Source organism: Danio rerio, chromosome 5 (assembly GCF_049306965.1).
Source record: "Danio rerio strain Tuebingen ecotype United States chromosome 5, GRCz12tu, whole genome shotgun sequence".
In the NCBI taxonomy this organism is placed as follows: Eukaryota; Metazoa; Chordata; class Actinopteri; order Cypriniformes; family Danionidae; genus Danio; species Danio rerio.
The window spans coordinates 1,582,650-1,607,500 of NC_133180.1; the positions used below are offsets into that span (position 1 = coordinate 1,582,650).

Genomic DNA, 24,851 nt, shown 5'->3' on the forward strand with positions numbered 1-24,851 from the left:
TATTCAATAAAGTTTTTGATTTCTCGTTGATCACACACGTTATCTTCACACTGCAATATTCAATAAAGTTTTTGATTTCTCGTTGATCGCACGCGTTATCTTCACACTGCAATATTCAATAAAGTTTTTGATTTCTCGTTGATCACACACGTTATCTTCACACTGCAATATTCAATAAAGTTTTTGATTTCTCGTTGATCGCACGCGTTATCTTCACACTGCAATATTCAATAAAGTTTTTGATTTCTCGTTGATCACACACGTTATCTTCACACTGCAATATTCAATAAAGTTTTTGATTTCTCGTTGATCGCACGCGTTATCTTCACACTGCAATATTCAATAAAGTTTTTGATTTCTCGTTGATCACACACGTTATCTTCACACTGCAATATTCAATAAAGTTTTTGATTTCACGTTGATCACATGCGTTATCTTCACACTGCAATATTCAATAAAAGTTTTTGATTTCACGTTGATCACATGCGTTATCTTCACACTCCAATATTCAATAAAAAAGTTTTTGATTTCACGTTGATCGCATGCGTTATCTTCACACTGCAATATTCAATAGAAGTTTTTGATTTCACGTTGATCGCATGCGTTATCTTCACACTCCAATATTCAATAAAAAAGTTTTTGATTTCACGTTGATCGCATGCGTTATCTTCACACTCCAATATTCAATAGAAGTTTTTGATTTCACGTTGATCACACACGTTATCTTCACACTGCAATATTCAATGAAAAAGTTTTTTTCATGTTGATTTAAAAAACACTGATCTATATCCGAATGCGACAAAACTATTTTCAATAATTCGTTAGTTTTGCTTAATTTTTTCACCATGACCTGAAAAACGAAAAAACTAAATATAAAAACTGTTGGAAAATACTAAGTCACAAATTAAAAAACATGATCAAAAAATTCACGTTCGGTGAAAAAAACATCCCGTGAGTAATTTATATGGAAGCCAGAGATGTCAAAATGTGCAAATTTTCCCACATAAACTAGATGTCGAAAACGTGTAGTTGAAATTTTCAAGAGCAAGTGGTAATTTTGCTTTGCATGTGTTATTTTTGATTTCACGTAGAATTTAAAGAAATAAAAGAATACCAAAACACAACAATGAAACTCATTTCCATAATTCGGAGGTTTTGCTTTATTTCTCAGCATGACCTGAAATTCGAAAAAAAAAAAAAAAACTAAATACAATATAAACGTCTGAAAAATTAATAGAACAACTTATTATTAATATTATTATAATCATAATTTTTTCGTATACAATCAACAGAAAACAGTGAAATCAGGCTGAGGGTCGTCCATCGGATCAGAAATCGTAACCAGTAAACGAATCGGTGTTTACTGCTGCGACTGGAGTCAATATGAGGGATCCACACATCCCAAATCCAACACACACACTAGCAAGGGTGCAGGACGGACGGATGGACAGGAAGTGAACATCTTCTTCTTCTTCACCACTCTTTCTTCTTCTCGTCCATGGAGACGCCTCCGGGCCCCAGGGCCACCACCAGTAGCAGGCCCCCGATCACTGATGTGGTCTGGAAAAAGTCGTACTTCAGGAAGTCGTGCATGGGTTTGTACGCCGGAACGGTCCAGAAGGCGTTAAAGTAGACGTTGATGGCCAAAAGCCAGACTACCAGAGTCAGAGCAGCCAGTTTGGTCTTAAAGCCGACGGCCACCAGGATGATGAGCGCTGTTCCCACCATATTCTGGAGGATCTGCAGGACAACAACACTGCATGTTAGCAATCTGCTTGTGAAGTCATGACGTTCTGTAATGTAATGTGTGTATTTACACAGCGCATGTATCGCGTATGGCCATACACCTAAAGCGCTACACAATCATGGACAACAGCACCAGTGCTTCACCACACACCAGCTATTGGTGGAGTGGAGAGACAGTGATAGAGCCAGTTCATTGGGAGACCATGATGGGTAAGGGCTGATTGAGGGAGTTTGGCCAGGACACCGGGGTTACACCCCTTGACCAGAAGTGCCATGGGATTATTAATGAGCACAGAGAGTCAGGAGCTCAGTTTAACATCTCATCTGAAAGACGGCGCTCACTGACAGTATAGAGTCCCCTTCACTATACTGGAGCATTAGGACCCACACAGACCACAGGTTGAGCGCCCCCTGCTGGCCACACCAACACCACTGCCAGCATCAGCCTAGTGTTCCCATGTGCTCTCCCATCCAGCTACTGACCAGCCTCAGCCCTGCTTAGCTTCAGTGAGTAACCGCTCTTGGGCTGCAGGGTGATACGGCTGTGGCTGTGTTTCCAGGTCCAAGCCGCTACTCAGTTAAATTAAGAAAATATTCGTTTATGACCACTTTTTCAGTCATATCACACATTAAAATCATTTTTATATAAAGTCATGGTGTACACATCTGCCTCAGAGACAGCAATATTTTAACAATTTATTAAAAATGAATCACTTTCTGGCCATCAGATATTAGCCATGAATATATACCAAGCGTCACCCTTCAACTCTTGTAAAGCTAAGACGGAGGTACCTGAAACTGCAATTCATGGAAATTCCACAACTCCTGGCTCCATATCAGAGCAGATTTCTGACCCGACTGTTAAAATGGCCGACTTTACAGCAGAAAATGTGTTTACAGCCTGCTACACAGAATGATTTTGGTTCATACAGCTAATATTACCCTTCATGACAACTGTGAGGAGGTGATTTATAACTCATCCGTATATTAAGTTATATTAAGTTTGCATAATTAAGGGCGTGGTCACTTGAGTGACAGCTAGGTCTCGCTGGTCGCCGTCACGTCCCTTCAGCAGATTCCGGCTGATTAGCCGCTGAGCTCAGCATATTGATTATATTTCTGTGTTGTGTTTTATGTTTCTTTACACAGTCAGTTCCCTTTTGGGATTATTTTCTACAATTATCAGATGATATGGCATGCGGTGTGCACTCAAACCGTTTACGTGGCCTCCGTTTCCCAGCTGAGTGAAATTAAACACTCATATACCATCTCTATAAATGTATTTGTTTTATTTAAGATCATCTATAATGTTCTTTAGAGCTGTAATGCACTCCAGAATCTGACAGACTGATTAGCTGTAGGACCTAGATCAGTCATCTGAAGCATTGTCATTCAGTGTTATGTCGGGAGTTTATCAATAGCCTTGCATTTACTAACACACTGACTATCAGGCCCGGATTGGCTAATCGGGAGGACCGGGAGAATTCCCGGTGGGCTGGTTTGTTTTTTGGCCGGAGGGCCGGTGTCTTTAGCTGCCTGCACTCTCAGCAGTCACACTTTTTAAATTTATTTATTTGACCATTGCCTCACTCTGTTATTCATTATTTTGCAACAGCTCCGCTCTTCTAATTTATTTTCTCGCAGCCCCGTGAGGAGAATGCAGCCCGCAGGTTAATGATGAGGTAACTGACCGCAAACAGCAGCACCTTAGTGAATATAAAAATTCAAATAATTACCATTAATAAATATTACACCTGCTCAATGAACATCAGATGATTAGAAATCTAAAAAGGGGAGAAAAAAGATTAAGCCATCAATAGAAAGTAATTTACGGTGCAATATAACAGCGCTATTGTGGTCCAGTGGCCAGCATGTTGTACTACGACGCCGTCAACCTCAGTTCAAACCTCACCTGAGTAAATATATATATATATATATTTTCATTTTTAGTGTTCAGTCATATAATTCTTTGGGTTACTTATGTAGGTGTACATATTTTATTTTTATTTTTTGTGTGACCACCGTTACAAAGAACTGGATATCTATAAAGGATTTTGCACAGAGTATATGTTCAGATATTGCAGGAAAAGACACTGTGATGATGAGTGTTGGAGATTTAGCTCCCCTTTAATCTTCACATATTTATGAAAAACATTTGAAGTTCTTAAGCAGCTGTGTCCTTGAAAAAGACATGATAAGGTCATTTCCTGTTCAGTTTCTTATGACACTATTTTAATATAGTCAGTCGTAAACTGAGATGGCCTGGTCTAAGGTAGAGATCTGTGCGGGACAAAATTTTGAATACCGCTCCCGCCAGGTTTAAGCCTGAACCCGACTGCTCACGCTTTAATTCAGCATTTGCTGTCCTGCTGCCAGACCCGCCCCCTTTTATACCCGCCACGCCCGTTCCCGCTAACGAGCGGGGGGACAACAAACCAAAAACCACCCAGCTAAACAGAGTCCAGACAGCCTATAACAAGCTGTCCGTATAAACACACACACGCACACACACACACACACACACACACACCAAGCAAGTGACACACACACACACAAACAAACAAACAAACAAACACACACACACACACACACACACAAGCACCAAGCAAGTGACACACATACACATAGGCATCACACTCTCTCTCTCTCTCTCTCTCTCACACACACACACACACACACACACACACACACACACACACACACACACACACACACCAAGCAAGTGACACACACACACACAAACACACACACACACACACACACACACACACACACACACACACACACACACACACACACACACACACACACACACACACACACACACACACACACACACACACAAACAGCGTTTTTAAAAGTCTAAACACTTTAGTGTTATAGTATAAAGCCAAGTACATGTGGTCAGAACACAAACGAGTCGCAGGTAATGAAGGTTTAAGCGTTTCTCCCAAAGAAAAGCCCGTTTAAGCAGAATGCCAGCAGGCGTCTGTAGTCGGTGCCATGAAGCGTGAACAAAGAGACGATTATTGGCCACGCCTACTTGTAGCTTCTTTTGCGCTCTTCAGAAGCCTGTGGGTGACGTCACTGATACTATATCTTTGACAGTCTATGATATATACACTGTGATCGTGATTACAGCCATTCATGATTACAGCCATTCATAAACAATCAATTCATCGTTATAAACCTCACCGTTTGGCTGGAGTGCAGTGAGTGCACTATTCTGTGCTTCTGAATGGCTGTATTTACATTTCTGTTCTGTTTCTGTCTGCTGCAATACAGCCTAACTGCTCATCACTGCGTATCTCATCACGTAGTGTGTTGTTAGGACAGTGTAACCTGCTTGCATGTTTACGCTCGTATTATTTATATTATTTGCTAATCAATAACCACCTCATGTGGAACTCTGAATCTGAGTCTCATTTCAGAGTCTGCTACTGTCCACCAGTGTTCGCATTTCAGTCACAGTCACAGTCTTCATGACTGAATGAATGAAATACGCTGTTTTTCATCATCTGGCAACCCGGGGTGCTGTAATATAATTGGCTAAACTGGCAGTGGGCGGGTTAAATGACCAAAACAAAGGCAGCCACTCCAGCATGTAACACACGTTTACAGCAGAATATCTGACTTCAGCATTGTTTATCAGACTGAGCATGAGTCTGAAATATCTATAAAGATATTTAGTAAAATTCTACATATTTAATGAATTCATGTAACACATTAAATGCATCAATAACAGCTAAAACAAATGACATTTCACTAAAAGCACACAGAAAATGCATATATCAAATGAAAATAATATCTCCAACTTTTTATGCACACAAGATGAAATTCAGATATTTTTTTTATCTGCATTTTGTTTGTAATTTATTTTTGCAGTAATACACAATACATTTAATGCATTAATAACTGATAAAAATAAATGACATTTAACTACATATTCACACAGAAAATGTGTATTAAAATATCTCCTATTTGTCTTGCAGGTGACGTGAAATAAGTGTGTATGACCACAGAGAGACTCACAGAGAAGAAGTCTGAGTCGAAGTGCAGCAGCGTCATGAACATGAGCACCAGCAGAACTCGCCCTCCCAGCTGCATGTACTGTTTCGGGGAACTTTCACCCATGGACGGCACACCGGCGAACATGCTTTTCCCTTCAGATCGAGACTCGGCCAGCAGCAGCAGCAGACCGCCACCTAGAGCCAGATTCCTGACACACACACACACACATTTAGTAACAGCATTCAGGATCTGCAGATTCACACACTGAGCTGAACTCACCTCATAAGGAACTTGAGGTCCCACAGAATACTGTAAGCCACCGTCTGAAATACAGAGGACGGATAAAGCTCACTTATTAATATGATCATGTGCCGATATGTATTAGGGATGCTGCAATACTCAATATAATATTAAAGATGTCCGTGGTTCAATACACACATGGATATTGTGGTTTTTCAGTTGTATTTTGCATATTCCTCGTTCCTTTACTAACTCTCTGAACCGGGCCTGAAATGCTTATGATAATAATCAAATATTTCTTGCTTCTAATAAGCTGTTTTTGTCAGTTTTACTTGTTTTAACTATAGCTTGATACATTTTATGCACTATCTATCTATTAATTGGCAAAACATCTCCTTTTTACTGTTCATGAAATACAGTTTTTCAGTCTGAACAGATTTAATACACGAACACAAGGGTTACAAAGCAAATCCAATTAGATCCACTGGTTTGGTAAACAAATTAAGTCTAATATCATATAATACAGTCTCATGCAAGAGTTTGGCCACCCCTGATCATTTTCAAAATTGCAAGCCATAGCCTGCTGGCCTTTCAAATCAAATTCATTTAGATATATCATATACGTAGGCCTTAATATAATTCTGCAGATTTCTAGCCCAAAGTGGATCTAATTGGATTTGCATTGTAAACATTGAATTCAAGTTAAAAAGGTTTTACTTTTTAGTTCATATATTAAGGTTTTAGTTATGATAAAATCATTCCGCATAAATCTGCAGACTTTTAACAAAATTCTGGGCAGACATAGCAAAAATGTCTGAAGATTCCGTCTGGCCCAACTTATACCCTATGGAAAAAGCAAGATTTCAGTTCTGCCATAACATTTAATGCAATTTAAGTCTGAACAAAACCAGACAGATGCACAAATAGACAGATGCACCCCAACAGAATAATGACACCAATCTTTAGTAGAGCCACCTTTTGCTGGAATAACAGCCTGCAGACGCTTGCAGAATTCCTCCAGTTCAGTCAGGTTTGATGGGTGGTGAGCATGAACAGCCTTTTTCAAATCAATTCATAGATTTTGGAAGATGTTCACATCTGGGGACTGGGATGGCCATTCTATAGTGTCTGAGCCTGAATTCCTTGGTAGATCTGGAACTGTGCTGAAACATCAGACCCTGGAGTAACGTCAGCCTCTTGACTGATTTCTGTTCTTCAGAATCTGCTGATTCTGGGTGGAACCCATGCTATCGTCAGCTCTGACCAGGTTCTCCTGGAATGCTGCGTTCTTTTTCCACCATGCAAAGCACCTATGGTTGTGGCATCTGTCCACCGTATATTTCTCCAGAATGATTCAGACTTTTCTGTCCAGATGAGCCTTTGCATCCCTCAATCGACTCTTCTCGTTGACAGAGTGCAGAAGAGGCTTCACCTGCATCACCTTCCATTATGCTGCTCTGTGTGAAGAGTGTGCTGGACTGTGGAGATGTTCCTGGAGCCCTGTGGAGGTGTTCTATCAGTGACCATTCGAACCATTCTTCACCTTTCCCTCTCAGATATTTGTCCAGGTCTAGCACATCTTTCCAGCACAAGAACTGATCCCGTGGCCTTCCATTTTCTTACTATATTTCTGACTGTGGTGATAGAGGCTTTACACCTTTATGATAGCTCTTTGCATCCTTCTCGTAATTCATGTTGGTGAATTATCCTAGTGTTTAGGTCATTAGGAAGTTCTTTTGAGGTTTCCATGTTGTTATTTTCAGGTTCACAATAAGGAAAAGCACATCTAGCACTCAGCTATGATAAATATCCTTCTTCATGATTGGTTGTAGCTGTGTGAGGATTGTTGAGCTTCACTGAGTCACGCAAATCAATTCTGTGTTGTAATCAGTCAGCATTCAGTGACTACAGGTCTTGAAATCCACATGAAAGAGTGGGTGCCCAAACTTTTGCACAGCCTATTTTTCAGTTTCAATTTAATTTCACACATCTCGATACTGCTACACTACGTATTTCTGTCTGAAAAACATGACATGATCTAGCTTTCTCTAGAAACCCAATGGCATTTCACTGTGATCTTCCCTTATAAAGAAAGAAAATAATTATGCAGCCACAGAGGGGCCCCAAACTTATGCATAAAACTGTACTAAAAGAAAATAAAACTTTACAAACTGTGTTGTAAATAAATCATTTAAACATTTGAATATTATTCAATAATATTACTGAAAGTAATGTAAAAATGAATATATTCATATATATATATATATATATATATATATATATATATATATATATATATATATATATATATATATATATATATATATATACATTCATTCATTTTCTTGTCGGCTTAGTCCCTTTATTAATCCGGGGTCGCCACAGCGGAATGAACCGCCAACTTATCCAGCAAGTTTTTACGCAGCGGATGCCCTTCCAGCCGCAACCCATCTGTGTGGAAACATCCACACACACATTCAAATATAATATATATATATATATATATATATATATATATATATATATATATATATATATATATATATATATATATATATATATATATATATATATATATATATATATATATATATATATATATATACACACACACATTTACAGAAGCACATTCATAAACTCATTGATGGGCTGAAAATCTGGGTATTATATTATATCATGGGCTAATTATAATGAAATGGCCTAAAATGAAGAGCAATCCCCAACTTTACATTTTCAGTTAAATCCAAGTAACTAGAGACTTTATAACTCATTAACCAACACTGATTTTCACTCACCTGTAGTGCAATGATGCAGAATAAGCCAAAGCAGGCGTACTGAACCAGGTTTCTACTGAGCACCAGGACACATCCACCTACAGCAGAGAATAGAGTTAATATATGCATGTGTGCTTAGCATCTGAAACAACGAGGTATTGCTAAACTCAAATCCCTTCTTACTGTAATGTATTATATCTCTAGTGTGTGTGTGTGTGTGTGTGTGTGTGTGTGAGAGCTCAAAAGAGCTCACAGATGATGTTCTCCAGCTCTCTGAAACTGACCCTTTCAGGTTTTGATCCTAATTGAGGTGTTTTGCTGACTGTCGCTTTAAATGCAAATGAGATTGTGCTCTTTTTCAGAAGAGGGCGGAGCTACAGATGTAAACAGCAGTGTGTGTGTTATGTGTGCTTCAGTGTGAGTGTGTGCTTGATGCTTCTGTCAGTCTATGTGGCTCCTGTCGCTGTTCATCTAAAACTCCACATCTATAATCCTCTTAGTCTATGCTGACATTATCTTCAGCAGCTCAAACACTCTAATGGCTAAAGGACAGACGGCTGCTTCTCACTCAGGGCTGCTGATTATGCTAATGAGATGGAGAGATGGGCACTAGTGGGCGGGGCTTTCCCTCTCTGATGACACGTACAATGGGAGAATGTCAATCACAGTGCAGACACCAACCGTTTCTCCATAATACAGTGGCCTTTCATAACTCATCTTTCTCTGTATCAATATTTCCTTTAATAAATTCTCACTCGTATCTCAGGATGAATATTATTTGTTAGTAAATGATTTTTGTGTGTTAAATATCAGTGCAATAAGTCAACAGATGTATTAATGGATTAAACTAATTAATAACAATAAATAAACATCTTAATAAACACCAATTTTCTTCACATTACATTCATTTGTACTTGTTTTGTGGCTATAATGAATATTTTCTAATAATAATCCAGTACTTTTTAATTAAAGGGTATTTTATAAGAGTAATCAAATGAAATACAGGTGTGTGTATAATGTGATTTAATTGGTTATTAGAGTACTTTTCATTATATCTGGTTGTAATAATAAATTATAATTCATATACAGCAGCAGTAAACCCGTGTTTGCTCCTCTTCAACACATATTTAATTAGGAGTCAGCTGAAAACATGCTCATGATGATAGTTTATTATATTCTCTAATACCTGATTAAGACTGGCAACCACTGCAGTCTGTTTGTGTGTGTTTGTATATATATATATAAAGAGAGAGAGAGAGAGAGAGAGAGAGAGAGAGAGAGAAAGAGAGAGAGAGAGAGATGAATGGGGGAAACTGTTCAAAACAGCAGAAGTGAGCTGAACATGAGTGTCCTGTTTCTTTAATAGCTCACATTTACACAACTAGTTCAAGGGTAAAAATGAGGCCAATGTGTGTGTGTGTGTGAAGTGAGAGCTTGTGTCGTGTGTGTGGTGTGTGTGTGTGGTGAGAATGTGAGGTTTGTGTGTGTGTGTGTAGTTTAAATAGTGTGTGTATGTGAGTGAAGTGAGAACGAAAGCTTGGTTGATGTGAGTGGTAAGAATGTGAGGGGTGTGTGTATGTGGTATGTGTGTGTGTGTGTGTGTACCTGTTTTTGTGACATATCAGGACACAAATCTGTGTAATGACATGGGTATGACACAGGTATTACAAAAAGGGGGTGAAATATGAGGCCATTGGTGACGTCCTCGTTTCTCAAATCGCTTATAAATCCCACAGGATGAGTTTAATCAGAGAGGGCTTTCATACCTGCACTTTTGTTCAGGAACCCGTCTCGTTTGCCCAGTTAGCGCGGTTCGTTTGGCATATGTGAAACCACCAATCGCTCTCGGATCCGCGGCAAATCAATCGCTCTGAGATTGCTTGAATGAGGTGGTCTCGACTCGATTGAAACAAACCCTGGAGCGGATCGATTGCAGTGAGAAAGTGATCTGATCCGAGCGCGGTTATATCACAGTGTTTTATGGATATTTAATAGGTATATACGGCTATATGAAGAGAGAATTATGAGCAGGGCGGGAAGTTTCACGAGTCTCCGGATGCCTGCAAACGAGTGATGATCTCCCGGTAATCTATCGTCTCCCTCCCGATCCTCAAATAGGCATCGTCGCGCACCCTTCTCACCCCTCCCCACCGCATCTCTCCTCACTCCTCAGACACGTCGCGCACACCTTGTCAAACACCACCAAACACCACCTCTCCTGACAGCTGAGCGGGACGCTGCAAAATAAACCCTGACACTCTGACCAAAGTGAGGAGAGTTCTCACAAGTGACTTGTTTTAGCTCTTTTGGTCCGATTAGAAACTTTGCCGTGTGAAAGCGAACCGCTCCAACAGCAAAGAGCAACACTGTAACGATTGTAATCTCTGTTTCAGAACAACTGAATCAATTCACAGGTGTGAACGCACCCAGAGAGTAAAGCTGCACGCTGTCTCCTGTGATGGTTGGGTTTAGGGATGGGGTGGGGTGAGGGCAATACAATATACGGTTTAGACAGTATGAAATGAATGGAAACCTATGTATGTCCCCACTTTTCACAAAAACAAACATGTGTGGTGTAAATAGTGTAAGTGTGTGTGTGTGTGTCTGTGTGTGAGTGAAGTGAGAGCTTGAGTGGTGTGTGTGTTTGTGTGTGAGAGAGAGAGAGAGAGTGAAGTGAGAGCTTAAGTGGTGTGTGTGTGTGTGTGTGTGTGTGTGTGTGTGTGTGTGTGTGTGTGTGTGTGTGTGTGTGTGTGTGTAGTTTAAATGGTGTGTGTATTGGGTGTGAGGGGTGTGTGTATGTGGTATGTGTGTGCGGTGTAAATAGTGTGTGTAAGGGCTTACTCACACTATGCCATCCGTACCGTGCCCAGACCCGTTTCCCGGATCGTTTGAGAAGTGTGAGTGCGCTGAATCGGGCTCAAGCACAGTTCACTTGGCCGGCCCTGGCCCGGTTGGAAGAGGTGGGCCTGAGCGCGGTTCACTTGGGCTTTGGCGCGGTACGCTTGTGTGTGAGTGCAAAAGGAAACTGTACCTAGTGGCAACTGTACCTAGTGTTAGTACGGCCTAAGTGTGTGTGAGAGAGAGAGAGTGTGAGGCCGTACTAACACTATGTACAGTTGCCTCGAACTGGGCCAAAGCACGCTTGTCCCCCCTCCTGTCTCCCCCGACGGCCCGCGCTCACACCACAATCGGGCTTCGGCACGCTTACGTCATCGCTGCTGCGCTGTTCAGTGAGAAGCGCTCTCTCACTCAGCAGCACAGTGGAGATTTCTCTAGTTATATCGTTTCAGTTGTTTGTTATGCAGTCAAATATTTCGCCAAACAGTCCTTAGGGATGCGGGGACACGCAGTCAGATATTTCACCGAACAGATCCGCCACTTTTGACTCTCATAACCATCATAAAGCTCTCGTGCTGCAGGAATGAGGAGGTCTGCTGAAGGTGCAGCTGTCGTGCAGTGAGGGGTTTGCGTCTTTAATAAACTACAGCAGTTTGCGTTCACTGAACAGTAAGAATGATTAAAGGGTCACGAAACACCAGAACACATGTGTTGAGCTGTTGACAGTCGTATATGTGTCCCACACTGCTAAAAACACTATAAGGACACCTATATTTCACTAAAAAGTGTAAATTGGTTGTTTTTGCGTTATTTCAAGCAAATTCGTACTTCCGGTTTGAAACTAATTTTTGAAGCTGCGTCACGGTCATGAGATAATATCGTGTATTCCAGCGTGCAGACTGGACGTCTGTGCCAGAGTGTGTCTTATTACTTCTTACAGTGTGATGCATTAATGCATGAGTAAGGCTTGGTTTAAACCAATCAGCGCGCTCTATTGTGCAACTTCATTAATATTCATTACTGTCACAGTGTTTAGACGGCAGAGACGCCACGTTGTGTTGGCGAAACAAGCGTGAAGTGCTGCTTTTATAGTTTGCTGCAGTGAAGTTTTGTTTTCATTTTCTCTCTGTGAGAGCTCAGCTGGAGTCACGTGTGGATTAACAGTGTACGCGACGCTCCACAACAATAACTTACGTGTCTAAGGAGGAGTATTGTTTACCTGAGAGCTGTTCTCATCTGCACACGCTGAGATCCGGATTCGCTTGTAGTCTCCTCTTAATAAAGACGCGGCTCTAGTTGCTGGTGATTGTCCTGTCTCTACAGATTTGGTAAGTGAGTGATCAGTGCTCTTTGTTTATTCAGTTTGTTCGTATCTAACAAACTATTGCACCGAGTGTAAACACGTTAACGTTAGCACCACAACCAAACTTTAACCTCGTGTAGGGTTTTTAACGCATTTTGTGACCGGAATAACACACGCGGCTTTCTGACACTACCTGCCGTGTGCATCTAAGTTTCCGGGAAATGCGGAGTTTTTTTTTCTCTCATTCGCCGTGCGGTATCAAACATTGCATGAAAAATACACGCTTAGAGCAGCTCCTCGAATCAAATATCTCGTTTGTCGTGAGGGACATGAATGAATTCCCTGAATGAAAGAGCCGAACTGCAGTTAAAGTCCACCATTTAATCATTTGGCAAATAATTCCACTACAGATGTCCATGTAGGTTAAACACCATCACTTTCTACTGTGTGTGTGTGTGTGTGTGTGTGCGTGTGTGTGCGTGTGTGTGTGTGTGTGTGTGTGTGTGTGTGTGTATTTTGACTGAAACTCGCGCGTGCCCAAATAGACACTCCCACAACATCCCACTTTTCTTCCTCTGACACTCCCCCCTAAACAGAGCTGGACACGCCCACTTTTCTGACTTTTTCCAAAGTAGAGGAGTGAAAACACCCTGCTGAAACGAGGGGGTTTCATGGCCCTTTATTAAATCCATATGAAACAGTGCCTTAAAAGTCAAGTCTCGCTTTCAGTTTCGGGCTTTGGCGCGTTTTGCACTCACACACAAGCGTACCGTGCCAAAACCCAAGTGAACCGCGCTCAGGCCCACCTCTTCCAACCGGGCCAGGGCCGGCCAAGTGAACTGTGCTTGAGCCCGATTCAGCGCACTCACACTTCTCAAACGATCCGGGAAACGGGTCTGGGCACGGTACGGATGGCATAGTGTGAGTAAGCCCTGAGAGTGAAGTGAGAGCTTGAGTGGTGTGTGTGGTGAGAATGTGAGGTGTGTGTGTGTGTGTGTTTGTGTAAATAGTGTGTGTGTGTGTGTGTGTGTGTGTGTGAGAGAGAGAGAGAGAGAGAAGTGAGAGCTTAAGTGGTGTGTGTGTGTGTGTGTGTGTGTGTGTGTGTGTGTGTGTGTAGTTTAAATGGTGTGTGTATTGGGTGTGAGGGGTGTGTGTATGTGGTATGTGTGTGTGGTGTAAATAGTGTGTGTAAGCGTGTGTGAGAGAGAGAGTGTGAGAGTAAAGTGAGAGCTTGAGTGGTGTGTGTGGTGAGAATGTGAGGTGTTTGTGTGTGTGTGTGTGTATAGTTTAAATGGTGTGTGCATGTGAGTGAAGTGAGAGTGAAAGTTTTGGTGATGTGTTTGTGGTGAGAATGTGAGGTGTGTGTGTGTGTGTGTGTGTGTGTGTGAGGTGTGTGTGTGTGTGAGGTGTGTGTGTGTGTGTGTGTGTAGTTTAAATGGTGTTTGTATGTGAGTGAAGTGAGAGTGAAAGCTTCAGCAGTGTGTGTGTGTGTGTGTGTGTGTGTGCGTGTCTCACCGATCTGTCCTATAAGGTTGATAATGACGAAGCATGTGGCGAGGAAGTATCCGCAGCTCCAGGTGGCCTCTATGTAGTCTCTCTGCTCGCTCCACTGGAACCACATGCGGATCCCGTCCTCCAGAAACGTGCTGATCAGACACAGACGTGCCATGTGCGGGAGATACTGCTTCGTGACCCGCAGGAACTGACAACACACACACAGTCACACACGCACACATACAGTCACATTGACCCAACAAATAAACAACCTACAAGGAGATGTGTACGGTTAAAATAGTGTATGTTATTGTGTGTGTATGCATGTACTGAAAGTGAAATTTTGAGTAGTCTGTGTGTGTGTGTGTGTGTGTGTGTGTGTGTGTGTGTACTGAGAGTGAGAAATTGAATACTGTGTCATTTTATTTAGACTAAATACTACAAATGAGTGCTTCCCAGTACTGGGTTGCAGCTGGAAGGGCATCCGGTGCGTAAAACATATGCTGGATAAGTTGGTGGTTCATTCCGCTGTGGTGATCCCTGATTAATTGTAAAGCCGAAAAGAAAATGAATGAATGATTGGATACTTTAATACTTTGTAGTAAATACTATAGTGTTTTTTTAACCATATTGACTTTGACACCTCCAAACTGGAAAGTTCTGAGATGACAGAGGCTGTATGGGGGATATTCACTGACCGGTCACTTATTAGGTACACCTCACTAGTACCGGGTTGGACCCCTTTTGCCTTCAGATCTGCCTTAATCCTTGGTGTTGTAGATTCAACAAGCTACTGGAAATATTCCTCAGAGATTTTGCTCCATATTGTCATGATAGCATCACACAGTTGCTGCAGATTTGTCGGCTGCACATCCATGATGCCAATCTCCCGTTCCACCACATCCCAAAGCTGCTCTATTGGATTGAGCTCTGGTGACTGTGGAGGCCATTTGAGTACAGTGAACTCATCGTCATGTTCAGGAAACCAGTCTGAGATGATTGAGCTTCATGACATGCTGCGTTATCCTGCTGGAAGTAGCCATCAGAAGATGGAGACACTGTGCTCATAAAGGGATGGACATGGTCAGCAGCAATACTCAGGTAGGCTGTGGCGTTGATGCTCAATTGGTACTAATGGACCCAAAGAAAATCTCCCCCACACCATTACACCACCACCACCAGCCTGAACCGCTGATACAAGGCAGGATGATCCATGCTTTCATGTTGCTGAGGCCAAATTGTGAGCCGAGCATCCGAATGTGTCAGCAGAAATGGAGACTCATCAGAGCAGCAACGTTTCTCCAATCTTCTATTGTCCAGTTTTGGTGAGTCTGTGTGAATTGTAGCCTCAGTTTCCTGTTCTTAGCTGACAGGAGCAGCACCCGGTGTGGTCTTCTGCTGCTGTAGCCCATCCGCCTCAAGGTTGGACGTGTTGTGTGTTTAGAGATGCTCTTCTGCAGAGCTCGGTTGTAACGAGCGATTATTTGAGTTACTGTTGCCTTTCCATCAGCTGGAACCAGTCTGGCCATTCTCCTCTGTGATCGGCTGATTAGAAATTTGTGTTAACAAGCAGTTGGATAGGTGTACCTAATTAAGTGGCCGGTGCGTGTATAACATGACCAGAAATGATTGAGGTCATGTGTTGTGTGATAATTAGGTATATTGATTATTGGGACAGGCCTAATTTCCAGGTGAGTTTACATGAGGAATTAGTTTTGGTGACAGAAGTATCCACAGTGCAACAGAATAAAAGTGACAGGACAAAAATACAGATAATAAAGTATAAAAAATGAAAAGGAAATGAAGAATAAAAATATACAAATTGACAAATGTATGTACAGGTTAGGGCTGGACAATATTGTAAATATTTTTTATTTCTGCAATTTATACGTACATACATACATACATACAGACAGACAGACAGACAGACAGACAGACAGACAGACAGACAGACAGACAGACAGACAGACAGACAGACAGACAGACAGACAGACAGACAGACAGACAGACAGATAGATAGATAGATAGATAGATAGATAGATAGATAGATAGATAGATAGATAGATAGATAGATAGATAGACTATTTGGGCGGAATTCAGAATTTTGGACTGATTTTTGGGAGGTGAGCATCTGCATAAAATGTACACAACTCAATAAAAAAACTATTACTTTAATATTAATATTTTAATAATATATTTATCGAATAAAATCAATTGAATTGTTGATGAAAACAATAAAACAAAAAATAAATAAATAAACAGCACTTTACTGTTTTTGGCGGAGTCTAACAGTATTGATGTACAGAAATTGAATAATCTAATGTAAAATAACTTTTTTTACAGTCTTCATTGTATAAATAAATACAGTTAATCTTTGTTAAAGTGGCAAACTTGATCATTTCTTCTGTCCAAATGGTTTAAATTCCCTTGAAATGGCTTAGCTTCCTCCGATCATGTGACTATTGTAGATTCACAGATTGTGATATCCATGCACAAACAATATATTGTGCAGTCCTGATACAGGTGTATTACTATATTCAATATTTTATTTTATCAATATTATGTGCAAACTAATTAACTGAACAGATCTTGAAGTTTCTGTCATGATATTCTGCAACACACAGCAGTGGTGTTGTGAAACAGTAGATGTGTGTGTGTGTGTGTGTGTGTGTGTGTGTGTGTGTAGGTCAAACACTCTCTAGAGCTCCTGAAGGAACCACAGGCCAAAATAGCTGCAGATATAAACAGACCACAACAGCAGCCAATCACTGAGCAGATATGCTAACGTGACCACCTTGACAGCCAATCAGAGCTCATTCTACAGTAACAACCCCATGAAAGTGAATGTGCTGTGAAGAACTGCAGCACGGCAATCCAAATACATGTTCTAGGAAACCGAATAAACCTCTATTTGATATACTACCAGCAGCACTGAACAGAACACTGCATACTGTTTATTGCATTATTAATTTATGAGAGTTAAATTACACCACTGACATTAATATATCAGCCAAAATGAGCTATACACGACCTGCACTACTTAAAGAAACAGACCATGCAATGGATTTGACCTTTTATTTTTAAAACGACACATGAAACGCTGCTAATAACAGCTGCGCACACTTTAAACATCTCTTTCTTGACTCGCTTCTTCATAATACTGACACGGTATATGTCATGACATTGTTACTCAAAGACGTATTAAAACACCAGCAAGTCCCTGCATTTGATCACACACAAGCATGACACAAATAAATTATTAATTAATTACATATTAAGTAACTTAATCTGAACTAATACTGCAACAATAGACACTAAAATCTACTCCTGAGACTGCTGCCCCCACGGCCCGGCCCCGGATAAGCAGGGGAAAATGAATGAAAGCTTGATCAGCTGCTTCAGTGTGTAAATATGGCTGAGCTCTCAGGATAGTGAGCAGGATTAAAGTGTGTGAACAGAAAAAAATGTACGTATAGAACTTGAAAATTTATACTTTTCTATAGACGAATTACCAACCTATGTCACATGGGTTCCCGGTTGCAAAAAGAGACCAATAGTAAACATGTGGTGTTGTGCGGTAGGATGCCAAATTCCGTATTACCGTACACCACACTGCTTTAAATGCCAACCGCAGACGTCTTTGGCTAAAAGGGAGCTGAATGAAGTGAGGATCTAATTAATAATGCTGGACTCTGTAGTTCTCATGTTCACGCTATGCTGAATCAGACACATCACTCGCTTTTGATTGCAGCAATGATTTTGGTAAAAACAGTTAAACATGGTAAATTAAACTGAATTAAACTTTACTTAAGTAGAAGTACAGATACTGTTGTTTAAAATGACTCTGGTAAAAGTTGAAGTACTGATCACACTTTTGTACTTAAGTAAAAAAAAAAAAAAAAAAAAAAAGTACGGCCTGAAAAATGTACTTAAGTAAAAAGTATTCACTACCACTAGTACCTGTTTTAGATTCACGGTGGTAACTACACTGTACATCTACATCTATACAAAATAACTTACATTTCTGTACTTGGAAATATGAACTCGTTGCAAACAAAGAAAATAAATCTAAATTTATTACATATTCGTAAAAGATTTTATTGCTTTAGTACCAATTGTACAAATGTTGACAAAAAGCAACGTTTTCAGAATGCAGTAGTTCTGCTTGTTGATGATGACCCAGGCCTTGTACAGCTCTGTCTTCTTTCTTTGTCTTTGGCTGGGCAGAATCTCGGTTTTTAGCTCTACATAGTGTTGAATCTGGTCATCATGGATCATTATTTCCTGCACATGACCAAGCAGAACAACACTGTAGGCATCTAAAGACTTGTAGGCCTTTAACTTCTCTCTTGTTAAAATCACTTGGAGCTTCAATGAGATTGTATGTTTGGGGCTGGATGCTTGGTCATTTCGTCGTATCCAATATCCATTGGGAGGGTGCTATCACAAATGGACCTGTAAGACGAACGCCGCTCACTTCAACGGTAATTTTGCCGAATCACTGTGCTTATCACTGGGTGACGAGCTGTTATAATATGCGGAAAGCATTATGTAAACAATATATATAATATGTAATCAATATATCTTATTTCTTATTTCTAAGACAACAACAAGCTCAGTACCGCATCGGATGTCATTCCCTCGCTGTAAATGCTAGCACTCCCGTTTTTTTCTGCCGCCTCACTATAGCCCCTTTCACACATACAGACCTTTCCGGAAAATTGCCGGCAATTTTCCGGAAAGGTTGTATGTGTGAACAGGTCCTTTTTGAAAATACTGGTAAATTCGTTCTGGCTATTTTCCGGAAAGAGAAGTTGTATCATTACCGGCAATTTGCCGGAATGCTGCGCTGTGTGAATGCAGAAGGAAGATTGCCGTAATAAGCGCGTGCACGTCTAGAACGTGCTGACGTGAGACGTCTGCTTTAGCCAATCACAACAGTCAGACGCATTCACGTCCGCGCGGTTTGTGAGGATAAAAGCCTTTGAATATTTTTCCAGACACATTTAGCTGCTAGAAGTTAGTCAGATCACACTTATATGTTCTTCTTAATGTCAACTGTGTAAATAATCATCGATGAGATGCTTATGATAAGCCGTTGTTTGTTTACCTTCAAGCTTTGCGTGCGCCTATGAGCGCCTGCACAATTATGAACATCTCGACATGCGAAAGTGATCCTGCGAAAGTTGTTCACAATATTGATCATCCACAGAGTTTGTAATTTAGTCAAATGTTTACAAATACAAGCGCAGCCGTTTAAAGCTCATTTGTGGTGAATGATGTCAGAATTTACCGGTATTTTGGAATGGATGTGTGAATGCTCTTTTCCGGAAAATTTCCGTAACGTCCTCGCCTGTGTGAACAGCGCTTTTTTAAATATACCGGTTAAGTCGTTCCGGAAATTTTCCAGAAATTTACCGGTATCACTGTGTGAAAGGGGCTTATGTGTGCATCCTGAATGTTTACAAACATGGTAATTTATATATAAAGATACTTTTTTGTCTCTCAGTGAATACATTATCGTTTAAATTATTGATATTGAAATAATACTAGAAAATATCATGATATAATTTTAGATCCATATTGTCATATAACCAATAACTCACTCCAGTGCACAATACATCAACAAATTACTGCTATTGCAAAAATAGTATATGCAATATCCATTAGGGGTTGGGCGATGTCGACCAATTTGGCATTGTACGATGTCTAATGTGAAACATCGCGATGGACAATGGCATCGTCATCATGTGAGTAGTGGGGGGGTTCTGAAGAGCGAGAGTGAGAAGGGTGCGTGACTTATTTGAGGACCGGGAGGGATTTCAGGGAGATTATCACTCGTTTGCGGGCATTATGAGTCCCGGAACTTCCGGGAGACTTGGGATGTCTGAATATCACGTTTAACAACTATAGTGAGACGCGATCCAGCAGTACATCGTTCATAAACTCTCCGACGTGCACTGCTCTCTGCCTGGAGCTCAAAGGAGCGCATGACAGCGTGTGGCTGTGTGTGTGTGTGTGTGTGGCTGTGTGTGTGTGGTCACGTGATGTGCATTTTCAGCGGACGGAGGGCTGTTCAGAAATGCTAGGTAAACATGGTGTGGATGTGGATCATTTTACTTCAAAAATGCCATTTTAATACTAAGACATATTAGTGTAAACAGGGCCTGAGTGTGTATTTTTCACGAGCGGGTTTGCGACGGGGACGGGGCGATGGATCGCGATGCCGGCTCAGCCTTGTGTTGTCTGTTGGCCATCGGCAATGGACGATAGCATCGTCTATCAGCCCAACCCTAATATCTATATGGCAGAGATAAGAATTACATTAAACTACATTTTCCTGCTTCATTATATGTGACATCAAAGTAGGGTTAGAACAAGAGTAATCTAAATGTAATCCAAAAGTAGTCTGATTAAATTACCATTAATGTGTAATCTAACCGATTATAATATCGACCACTAGTTTTGCCAGAAACTGATTACAGTTGTGCTGTCTGATTGGTTTAATGACATTAATTGTAAAAGACAAAGCTTCACTTACGTATTCGGATGTCCCTGTTCCTAAGAAAACGGTTGTTAGCAATGAGATGAAACGTAAGAGGAAGGAAAGGTGCCTCTGACAAAGATTCCGAAGGACAAGTGGCCCAGATAAAACAGCAAACCAATTGCCAAAGCCGCTGTCTGGACGAAATATAGGAACTACACCTCCAAAAGATGAGATCCTTGTCCAGCTAACAAGCATGACTTTGCAAGAATGACCCTGATGTCCAGCCCAAATGTTGATTTATATGTTTAGTGATATTACAGTTTGAAAATAAAATGAAAATCAAATATACTCTGGAGAGCTTTCCCTGCTTTTTTCTGATATAGCTATTCTAAAGAAGCTTTCACATCTATGCATGAAGGTTAAAAAAGCCTGGAATATACAGACCAGCGCACGCTTAACTGACTTCTATGTACTGAATGTCTTAGGCCCTTTATTCTCAATGGACGATAAAAGCTTTTGTTTAGTTATTGTATTAGTTTTTAGTTTTTTGTCTTTTTATCTACCTAAACAGTAAAATTAGAAGTTCCTGCTTCAACATACAGTATGCGACATTAAATAGTGTTTGCATAAAAGTATTTGGATTACATTTAGTAAAAATCTAAATGTAATCCAAAAGTAGTCAGATTACATTAGCATAAACTAAGTGTCAGATCCACTGCCTAATGTTTTTGTCTCTACTATAATCATAAACAAGGTCCAAAATGGTTTGTTTACCAATTTTCAACAAACTAACAGTTCCATTTTGTAAACAAATGCATTATATAGCTAGTAACATCACTCAGCAAACAGTACGTTACACTTTCACTTTTAATATATTAGCATTAATTCTTTCTCCACAGGTAAATAACAACAATTTGCGCTATAAATCTGGGAGTAAATATGAATGTGTGTGAGTAAAAAAGCAGAATAAACACAGATCCATCAGTCCTGCAGCTGTGTGTGTGTGTCTAGTAATCCACCCAGCTCTGTCAAACTGTTTCTGCTCCCACTGACCAGTGTTTATAACTATGGAAGTCAATAGGAGCCAAAATTGTTTGTTTACCAATGTATTTATCAAACTAACAGTTCTATGTAGAAAACAAACGTCTTTTTATCTGCCAAAACAGTCAAATTAGGCTTCAACATACAGTATGTGACATTAAATATTGTTAGCGTAAAAGTAATCTAAATAAATGTAATCCAAAAGTAGCCAGATTACATTAGCATAAGCTAAACAGTCTAACACACAACTGACTAGTGTTTTGGTCTTTACTATGACAGCAAACAGGGTCCAAAATTGTTTGTTTACCAATATCCATCAAACTAACAGTTCCATATTGTAAACAAATGCATAATATAGCTAGTAACATCACTCAGCAAACAGTACGCTACACTTTTACTCAATATATTAATAATAATTCTTTCTCCATGTGTAAATATCAAGAATTTGCACTATAAATCTGGGAAAACACGAGTAATTAGAATGTGTGTCAGTAAAAAAAGCAGAATAAACACAGATCCGTCAGTCCTGCAGCTGTGTGTGAGTGTATGTAGTAACTAGTTATCCAAACTGTTTCTGGTCCACTGACTAGTGTTTATAACCCTACTATGGAAGTCAATAACACCCAAATTCTTTGTTTACAGATATATTCATCTAACTAACAGTTCAAGACAGAAAACAAATGTATATCTGTCAAAACAGCAGAAATTATACCACTTCAACAAATGCGATATCAAATATCGCTAGCGTAGAAGTAATCTAAATGTAATCCAAAAGTAGTCTGATTGCATTAGCATAAACTAAACAGTGTAACATACAACTGACTCATGTTTGTGTCTCTACCATGATCATAAACAGGGACCAAAATAGTATGTTTACCAATATTCATCAAACTCACAGTTCTTTATAGAAAACAAATGCATTATATAGCTAGTAACATCACTTAGCAAACGGTACGTTACACTTTTACTCAATATATTAACATTAACATTCTTTCTCCATAGGTAAATAACAACAATTTGCACTATAAATCAGGAAAACATGAGTAAATATGAATGTGTATCAGTAAAAAAGCAGAATAAACACAGATCCGTCAGTCCTGCAGCTGTGTGTGAGTGTATGTAGTAATCCATACAGTAATCCAAACTGTTTCTGGTCCACTTACTAGTATTTATAACCCTACTATTGATGTCAATGTGACCAAAAATAGTTTGTTTACCAATATGTTCATCAAACTAACAGGTCTAAATAGAAAATAAATGTACATCTGTCAAAATAACACAGATTATACCGCTCCAACATATGCAATATCAAATATTGTTAGCGTAAAAGTAATCTAAATGTAATCTAAAAGTAGTCTGATTACATTAGCATAAACTAAACAGTCTAACATATAACTGACTAGTGTTTGTGTCTCGTAAACACAATCCAAAATGGTTTGTTTACCAATATTCATCAAACTAATAGTTCCATGTTGAAAACAAAAGCATAATAAAGCAAGTTTGCTATAATTTAATTCATAAAATTAACAATAATTACTTCTCCACACGTAAATAACGGCAATTCCCGCTATAAATGCAGGAAAACACGAGTAAATATAAGTGTGTGTCAGTGAAACAGCGGAATAAATAACGTACAGATCTGTCACTCCTGCAGCTGTCTCTGTGTGTGTGTGTGTGTGTGTGTGTGTGTGTGTGTGTGTGTGTGTGTGTGGAGTGAGAGTCTGAGAGGTGTGTATGTGTGTGTTTTGATCTTACCTGGTCCGCCAGGTCCTCTGCCGCGCTCATCATGTCCTCCTGGCCCATCACTGACCGTCAGCTTTACACACACACACACTGACAAAATATGAGGAAAACACAGACACGTGTGTGTGTATCTGTGTGTGTTACACTCCCAGCAGAGCCGCTCCGTGTGTGTGTGTGTGTGTGTGTGTGTCAAGGCCTCCGCCGTCCCACAATGCAGCGCGCGTACACTGGCGTCGAGCACGCGCACAACGGCCTCCCGCAAGCCACGTACACTCTCAGCAAATCATTAATTATAATACATATTTTTAATATACATATATATTTAGAACAGTTTTTATAATGCAGTGAAAGAAACACAATGTAAATAATAAAATACGTTTTTACTGTGAAATAAATAACTGTTAATGATAATAATAATTATTATTATAACATAAATAATAATTGTTGAATAACCAACTGTTAATAATATTAATAATGATAATAATAGTAAAATATACATTTTAATAAATATAAACGGAATTGTTAAATAACATGCAATAAAAAAAAACTAATTTATCGGTAATATTTTATTGGTAATTATATCCATGTATACAGATATTTAACTTATAAATAAGTGTATCATATTTTTATTAATTATATTAACTGTTGAAATAATAATAATAATGTGTTTACTATTATTATAAACTTATATATATTGCTCATAATTATATGTATTGTATTATTAACTGTTATTATCAACAATAATCCTTGTCATAATATAAATAATAAATAGAATATAGTATATTATATAATGCTAATATTAATTCTATAATTTTTTAAAGAAAATAAACAATTACATATATAATCATATTTAATCTATCTAAATGTTTTAAATACTTATTGCTATATTATGATAATGATTTAATACCAAAACACACATATATATATATGATTCTAATTAATAAATAATAATTCAATATATTGAATGATAATATATTAATAAACATAATAAATAAAATAACAAATAAATAAATCATTTCTGAAATTATTTACTACTGTTATTATTCTCAAAGAAACCAAATTAATTAAATCTACTCATAAAAAAACATAAAATACAGACACAGATATTTTGTTATTCATCAAAATAAATCTGTAATGCACTTCATGTATAAATATAAAACACATTCATCAAATC

The 24,851-nt window shown here is 39.3% G+C and overlaps 1 protein-coding gene and 1 long non-coding RNA gene across 2 annotated transcripts; both read right to left on the reverse strand.

The window, feature by feature from the left end:
• Positions 1–1,133: 1,133 nt before the first annotated feature.
• surf4 (surfeit 4) lies at positions 1,134–23,860 on the reverse strand. The gene is given in 6 exon segments (NM_201127.1): positions 1,134–1,740; positions 5,779–5,965; positions 6,037–6,080; positions 8,793–8,869; positions 14,428–14,614; positions 23,690–23,860. Coding segments are annotated over 6 exon segments (810 nt in total). The 5' UTR covers positions 23,738–23,860; the 3' UTR covers positions 1,134–1,473.
• LOC141385729 (uncharacterized) lies at positions 17,098–21,745 on the reverse strand. Its single transcript, XR_012406631.1, has 2 exons — positions 20,274–21,745; positions 17,098–20,174 (listed from the first exon to the last, which is right to left on the reverse strand). It is a non-coding gene; the product is annotated as an uncharacterized lncRNA (long non-coding RNA).
• Positions 23,861–24,851: the final 991 nt, after the last annotated feature.